Source organism: Nicotiana sylvestris, chromosome 7 (genome assembly GCF_000393655.2).
Source record: "Nicotiana sylvestris chromosome 7, ASM39365v2, whole genome shotgun sequence".
Taxonomy (NCBI): Eukaryota; Viridiplantae; Streptophyta; class Magnoliopsida; order Solanales; family Solanaceae; genus Nicotiana; species Nicotiana sylvestris.
In genome coordinates, this window is record NC_091063.1 from 121,687,842 (window position 1) to 121,695,489 (window position 7,648).

The 7,648-nt window shown below is 39.5% G+C and overlaps 1 protein-coding gene across 1 annotated transcript; it reads left to right on the forward strand.

The window, feature by feature from the left end:
- Nucleotides 1–233: 233 nt before the first annotated feature.
- LOC104239659 (protein RETICULATA-RELATED 3, chloroplastic-like) lies at nucleotides 234–2,197 on the forward strand. Its single transcript, XM_009794347.2, has 2 exons — nucleotides 234–416; nucleotides 755–2,197. The coding sequence occupies exon 2, from the start codon at nucleotides 773–775 to the stop codon at nucleotides 1,829–1,831; it is 1,059 nt and encodes a 352-aa protein (XP_009792649.1). The 5' UTR covers nucleotides 234–416; nucleotides 755–772; the 3' UTR covers nucleotides 1,832–2,197.
- Nucleotides 2,198–7,648: the final 5,451 nt, after the last annotated feature.

The following is a 7,648-nucleotide window of genomic DNA, read 5'->3' on the forward strand; positions in this document are numbered from 1 at the left end:
TTCTACTACTAAAAAAAAGTTACATAAATAATTAAAACGCAGTATTATACTGCGTTTTACTTTAACAAAAAGTTAACCGTTAAAGTAACATGCAATATTATACTACGTTTTAGTTATTTATGTAACTTTTTTTAGTAGTAGAAATATATTTTTTGCCCAAAAAGGCATTAGAAAAGTTTTGGACTCCTCAAACAAATAACTCGGCCCGACCCGCGGCGCAACGGTCTGACCCTAGTCGCCCTACCTATATTTAGGGTTTTAGATTCCTTACAATCTTTGCTTTGCACCACTCTGTTTTTACTGCTGCTTTTTCCAGTTGAATATAGTGGGTTTCTACGGTTCTCTTTCCCCTCTGCTGATCTTAGCCTATATGAGTAGCAGCGGCTGAGAAAATTCATCTAGGAAACATTAGAAAGGTAATTCTTTAGCTTTTATTATTCCCCTTTTTTTGGTTTTATTGGTCCATTTTTTGCAAATTGCTGAAATAAAATCCAAAGTTTTCATCTAAAAAACTCTTTTTTTTTTTGTGTGTTTTCTAGTTACCCCTTCTGTTTTCTCTACTTCGTTTAAGTTCATGTGTTCTTGATGAAACTAAACCCTTTTTTTGCATTATATCTCTCCAAAAAACTTAGAAAGGTAACCCCTTTTGATTTCTTATTTATCTCTTTCGTTTCAGCTGTCCATTTTGTGTTTTTGCTGAAAACAGAGCTGCTTCGTTTGTTATTTTTTACTGATCTCTATTATCTCCTATTAGGTTGGTTGCTGGTAAAAGATGTCGGCAGTGGCTCAACTTCGCTACTCTCTACTTCCCGGCCACTTTCAGAATCAAAGTCGTTACTTTTCTGGTGCCGCATCCAGATTTTCTGACAATACATTTGCGAAAAATCTTAACTTTAACCCTTTAAGAACCAGCCATGTAGGTTCTAAACAATGGGGCTCTGATTTCCTTCAGGTTTCTTGTGCTGGGGGTGGTGACATTGGGATGGGACGAGGTAGTGGGGGTGGGGATAGTGGTAATGGAGATTGGAGTGGTGGGGGTGAATCAGATGATTCTAAGTCTTTGTGGGATGGTTTTGGACCGATTGGTGCTTTTGTTAATGGCTGGAGATCAAGAGTTGCTGCCGATTCTCAGTTCCCTTTTAAGGTTCTTATGGAGGAATTGGTTGGTGTGACTGCTTGTGTCATTGGAGACATGGCATCTCGTCCTAACTTTGGACTTAATGAATTGGATTTTGTGTTTTCCACGCTTGTTGTTGGTTCCATTCTGAATTTTGTGTTGATGTATCTATTGGCACCGACAGCAGCTGTTTCTAGTCAAGCTCTGCCTTTGATTTTCGCTAGTTGTCCAACAAGCCACATGTTTGAGCCTGGTGCTTATGGTTTGATGAGTCGGGTTGGGACATTGCTTTATAAAGGAACTCTGTTTGCTGCTGTTGGGTTTGCTGCTGGACTTGTTGGAACTGCAATTTCTAATGGTTTAATCATGATAAGGAAGAAGATGGATCCTAATTTCGAAACACCAAATAAGCCTCCTCCAACACTTTTAAATGCTGGAACTTGGGCACTTCATATGGGTGTTAGCAGTAATTTAAGATACCAAACGCTTAATGGTGTTGAGTTCTTGCTAGCCAAAGCTCTCCCTCCTGTGGTGTTTAAGACATCGGTTGTGATTTTGAGATGCTTGAACAATGTTGCTGGTGGAATGTCGTTTGTCATTTTGGCAAAGGTGACGGGGTCTCAGAGTGTAGAGGAAAAGGCAGTTACTGTGGAAGATGGAGTAGCGGCAGAGAAAGAAAGGTTGCTGAATCAGAGCGATTCTGCTTCAAAGTGATATGGCGCTGTGTGAATATCTGTCTCCACTCTCCAGCAAAAGCTTTACCCCAAAACTACAAATCCCTCCTATTCAGCTTAGTCCGCTTTTTTCTCCCCCCTTACTACGAAGTATGATCATAAATAAAATGAATCTAGCTGTGTTTTTTAGACCAAGAAATAGCTGTTCTGACTTGATGTACTCTTGCTTGGAGTGAGTCTATCCTGTCTAGCTTTGGTTTTCAGAGATTAATAGAACAGTTTATTTGCTGACATTGATCTGAGGATTGTTTTCTGTCCGTTTGTATGGTAGAACATGACATTTATATTCGTCTTTCAACTGGCGTTATGCCCAAATCATGTAAAGGAAGTGGCACTGTTTTGAATAGTGCTTCAATCTTTTTTTTTTCTTTCTAGACTATAATATTTTATGAGTGCTTTTGTTTTTCTGAGCCGATAGTCTATTGGAAACCGTATCTCTATCTTCACAAAGGTAGGGGTAAAGTTTGCGTACACACTATCCTCCCTAGATCTCACGATGTGGGATAATACTGGGTATGTTGTTGTAAAATAATATTCTATGAAATACATTTTTTCTATATAAATACAATCGTGTAAGGAAACAGCTAGTTGACTGCCCCTTCCACCCGGCCTTTCTTCGCCGTGTGAATAATGTCTTGTCTGTCTGGGCAGGCCACCGCTCCTTAATTGAGTATAAAAAGAGATATCGTCTTATGTGCAGATAGAAGTGCATGATAGAGACCGATGCTTTTGTAAGTTTTCTTTTTTTAGTCTGTTACTTCAACAAAACTAGATCTTGTAGAATCATATTGAATATTTGGCTATATATTATGTACCTTGCTAAAAAATAAATCCTTGTTTACCAATCATACATTGTCTAACCAAATTCAATTCTCTCACGATATGTTCCTCAAAAAAATTGACTCGGCCTGATTCTTCCCCAAATTAACAAATAGATCTTGGCGAAATTTTCACATATGAAATTGAGCACATATTTACTAAAAAAATAGTCCATTTCTTTCTTGAGAAAAGATGGGAAAGATTCTCAATATCATTTGATTAAATAGCTGACTCAGCCCCTTGTTGCTTGAAGAAACCCTCCACTTCAAATGGTATTTTTTCACAAAAAAATGGACATGAAATAAGAAATCTAGTTTTTCAATAAGATTTCGAGATTGCCCTTATTGCTTGAAGAAATCCTCCACTTCAATTGGTATTTTTTCACGAAAAACGGACATGAAATAAAAAATCTAGTTTTTCAATAAGATTTCGAGTAGCGATCTCGAATTCAAGTTGATTCTATTTCGACTCTTCCTTAGTGAAATCTATGTTCAACAACAGAAAGAGGTGAGGTTTTGCTTTCTTACATGAGAATATTTACAAGGGAGAAGCCGCGAAAGACATACAAGCGTGCCTCTCGGAGATGAATAGTGACTCAGTCCGCTCCTATTGCGTGGGAGTGTTAACCATTCGGTGTTGGGTCGGCCCCTATGGTAGTATCCGCCTTGGGAGTGGTTCAGCCATTAAGCTACTTTGTGGGGGGTAGGAGACCAGATTGATGGCCACTGCAGTTGTTGTCCATAGGGTATGATGGGTGGCTTAACATTGCTAGTGACCTAAAGCAAAATTTTGACGAGAGGCTTTAATTTTTTATTTGATTGAAGTGTATTTTCCTAACTTTTTTAGATGCAAAATTATTAATAATTTTCTTATAATCGAGTTTTCTAATAAGTCTTTTCCAACTAATAATACTGATAATCTGATCCATTTAACTTCTCGTGAGACATTGATAATCCTATATGTTACATCTCGCGTTTTCGTACGTTAAAGTTTCGTCTTCAGTTAATTGACGTAGATTCGGGGATGAGATTATCTTGAGGTTAACGTATTTATACTATTTATAACAAGCGATAAGCAAGTGTCATGAAGGATAAAGGGTACACGAATTAAAGAAAATGAATTTCATTGAAGGTTGCTGATTTGGGATAAAATACGGTTCGAGCTATAATACTCGATACTCATAGACTAGTACCATACAAGGTACCATATGCCCGTGATAGTATGATGTATAAAGTATATTAAAAATGAGTAATATTTTTAGGTAATTTAAGAAAATTCTTAATTATGCGGATAATTGGTTAATTATCGGATAACGAGACATTACCTAGTTAATTATTAAATTATGAGATAATACATGGCAGTAAGGAAGCTCACAAAGCCAATGACTAAGTAGTCATAAGAAGATTAGTGGCTATCTAACTTCAACGTGTAAACACTCAAGGTAAATATAACATTTGGTCTCTTTTAAAATTTTTGGTCTCTTTTAAAAGGTTTAATTCATTATTTGATCAGAGAAATTCAAAAATGAATTGTGATTCACAAATACTCAAGAACAGATGCTAACGAGAATTTTGCAAACAATTCAAACGAAATTGGCTTCCAACGAAATTTTGCAAATAATTCCAGCGAGAATTATTAGAACCGTAGCAACGTAAAATTTTGCAGTTCTGAATAAGTACGGTGCAATCTTTTCCAAAAATATTATACGGATTTTTCTCTACTCCAGGTATGTTAAGGCTATCCATTCTTTCTTTTTGGCATGATCTATACGACACAAACGAAACGAGTAAATGTACAACTTTCATAAATTACTCTATTCATAAAAATGCTAGAGATGTGTATATTCTTATTCTCCCATAAGTCATATTATTCTATCTTCTGTTCATGGGTCTCAGAAAAATGCGTGTTTGATAAAGTTTATCCGAAAGGCATATTGATTTTTATGGCATTCCGAGAAAATCTTATTAACGTATTTCTTATGCATTTCATGTATTTATACATGTACTTTGACCCATGACCAAATGGCGTTATATACGCGTATATATGTATATTATATTTATATGGGATACGGGAAAAAGATTACGGTGTTATATACGCACCACCACCTGATCAGTTGGTATATGTTGATGATGTTGCCCACAATGGCCGAGACGATATGATGGGATGCCCTCAGTGTCTTGATGATGTTATGTACACATATACCTATGCATGACACGACAGTTATTTGGACGTGCATGACATTATAAATGTTTCAGAATTTACAAAGTTATTCAGATTTACAGATGGATCTCTTTATTCCATGTTTCATCTATATCTTTTATGTACTGATTTTCATGCCTTACATACTCAGTACATTTTTTGTACTGATGCCCTATTTCATGGGGCCTGCGTTCATGCCCGTAAGTGCAGTTAGGCAAGTTGACGGTCCCCCTTCTTAGGATCCTTGATCAGCGAGAGTTGGCGTGCTCCACTTGATCCGGAGCGACTTTTTATTTTGGTATGATATGCTTGTATATATACATGAGTATGAAGTGGCTCAGTTCCGTCTTTGTACAGTTGTATTTCTATTAGAGGTTTGTAGACAGTTGTGTATAGTCAGATAGTATATGGCTTTGTAGGCTTTCAGTTTTGGGTATATACTTGTCTATAACAGCCTTGTCGGCTCGCCCATTGTATTCCGCATGTATATGTACATATGCCTTTTTGGCAGGTTTCCTTCATGTATGTTATTCTCGTAATTCAGCAGACGTCATTCAGGTTCATATCTTAGACGCATGCTTAGGGGTGTTCGACAGGTAGGACACGGGCACCTGTCGCGGCCCATCGGCTTGGGTCGTGACAAAAGTGATATCAGAGCAGTTCTGTCCTAGGGATGTCTACACACCGTGTCTTGTAGAGTCTTGTTTATGGGTGTGTAGTGCACCACACTTATAGACAGGAGGCTACATGACATATAAGATGTTATCCTCTCATTTTATCTTAGATCGTGTGATATAAGAATTCATGTTCCTAAGAATATGTTACGTTTTCAGCGATGCCTCCGAAGACTACAGGCACCCAAAAGGGAAAGTCCGTGGTTGGTGAGACTACTTGTCGACCGCCACGAGTTATCAGGGCTTGGGGAGAGTCTCATAGTGATATTCCATCTCAGACTTCACATACCCCGCCCTTTCTAGAAGAGTTCTGAGGGACACCAGCTCCAGCGCCCGCCCCTATATGTCCAGCTCCTCAGCTAGATGCACCGGGTCAGGAGATGAGAGATGTTATTAAGCTATTAACCCGATTAGTAGCCGCACAGGCTCAGCGTCAGGAAGTAGGTATTGGTCATGTAGATAGGTCCGTCAGTGCGAGGGTTCGTGACTTCATTAATTTAGACACTCCGGTATTCATTGGGGCAGATCCAAACGAGGACCCTCAGGTATTTATTGATAAAATGTAGAGGACGTTAAGAGTAATGAAGGCCACTGTGACTGAGTCAGTTGAGCTAGCTTCTTATAGACTCCGAGATGTTGTAGTTAATTGGTGCAAGTCTTAGGAGTTGTCCAGAGGTGAGAATGCCCCTCCAGCAGTATGGCAGGAATTTATAGAAGCTTTTCTTCGTCATTATCTGCCACCAGAGATTAGGGGGGCCAGAGTTGATAGGTTCTTGACCCTTCAGTAGGGTAACATAATGTTCGGGAGTACAGTCTTCAGTTTGATTCATTGGCTAAGTATGCTCCCACTATTGTATCTAAGATGGAGGATCGGGTTCATCGGTTCATCATAGGATTAGAGCCGCACTTGCTTAACGATTATATGTCGGTCTCACTTCAGTCGGACATGGATATTTCTCTTATTCAGGTATACGCTTAGGGTATAGAGGAGCGTAAGCAGAAGCAAAGGATGGATCGTGAGCATGATAGGGCCCAGAATAAGATAGCGAGGTCTTCGGGTACTTCTGGTGAGTTTCGAGGTGGTCAAAGGCAACAGTACCCGAGGTATCCAGCCCAGCCATTGGGCGCACCCTCTCAGTTTGGCGGTAAGAAATTTGATCGTTCCACATATTCAGGGTCTGGTCAGAATTTCAGGGCCTCAGGTTCTCAGTATAGGGGTGAGTCAAGTCAGATGGGGCCGCCCTTGCCACGATGTGCTCAGTATGGTAAGCAGCATGCCGGACAGTGCCGTATGGGATTGGGTATTTGTTATACTTGTGATTATCTGAGCCACATTATGAGGGATTGTCCGATGAGAGGTGATGAAAGCATATCAGCCAGCGAGATCTGTAGCTAGTTTGTCATCATCAGTACGCCCCCTGGGAAAGGTCCACAAGTACCAATGAGTCGTGGTAGAGGCAGAGGCGGAGCATCTAGCTCGAGCAGTCCTCAAAACCGCATTTATGCATTGGCAGGATGAAAGGACCAGGAGTCATCTCCTGATGTTGTTACAAGTATATTATCAGTCTCCTCATATGATGTATAAGCACTGATTGGACTAGGTTCCACTTTACCATATGTTACTCTGTTGGTTGCTAGTAAGTTTGGAATAAAACCTGAATTGGTTAAACCTTTTGAGGTGTCTACACCTGTTGGGGACTCAGTGATAGCTAAGCGAGTATATAGGGGTTGTATAATAGTAGTTCATAGTCGATCTACCGTAGCGGACCTAATCGAATTAGATATGGTAGAATTTGATGTTATAATGGGTATGGATTGGTTGGCTTCTTGTCATGCCAATGTTGATTGTAGATCAAAGGCAATCCGATTTCAATTTCCAGGGGAGCTTGTTTTGGAGTGGAAAGGTAATACGGCGTCGCCGAGAGGAAGATTTATTTCCTATCTCAAGGCAAGAAAGATGATCAGAAAGGGCTATATTTATCACTTAGTTCGGGTTCAGGATGTGGAAGTAGAGTCACCAACCATTCAGTCTATCACTGTGGTTAATGAGTTTCCCGATGAGCTTTCTGGTCTCCCGCCATAGTGAGAAATTGACTTTGCTATTG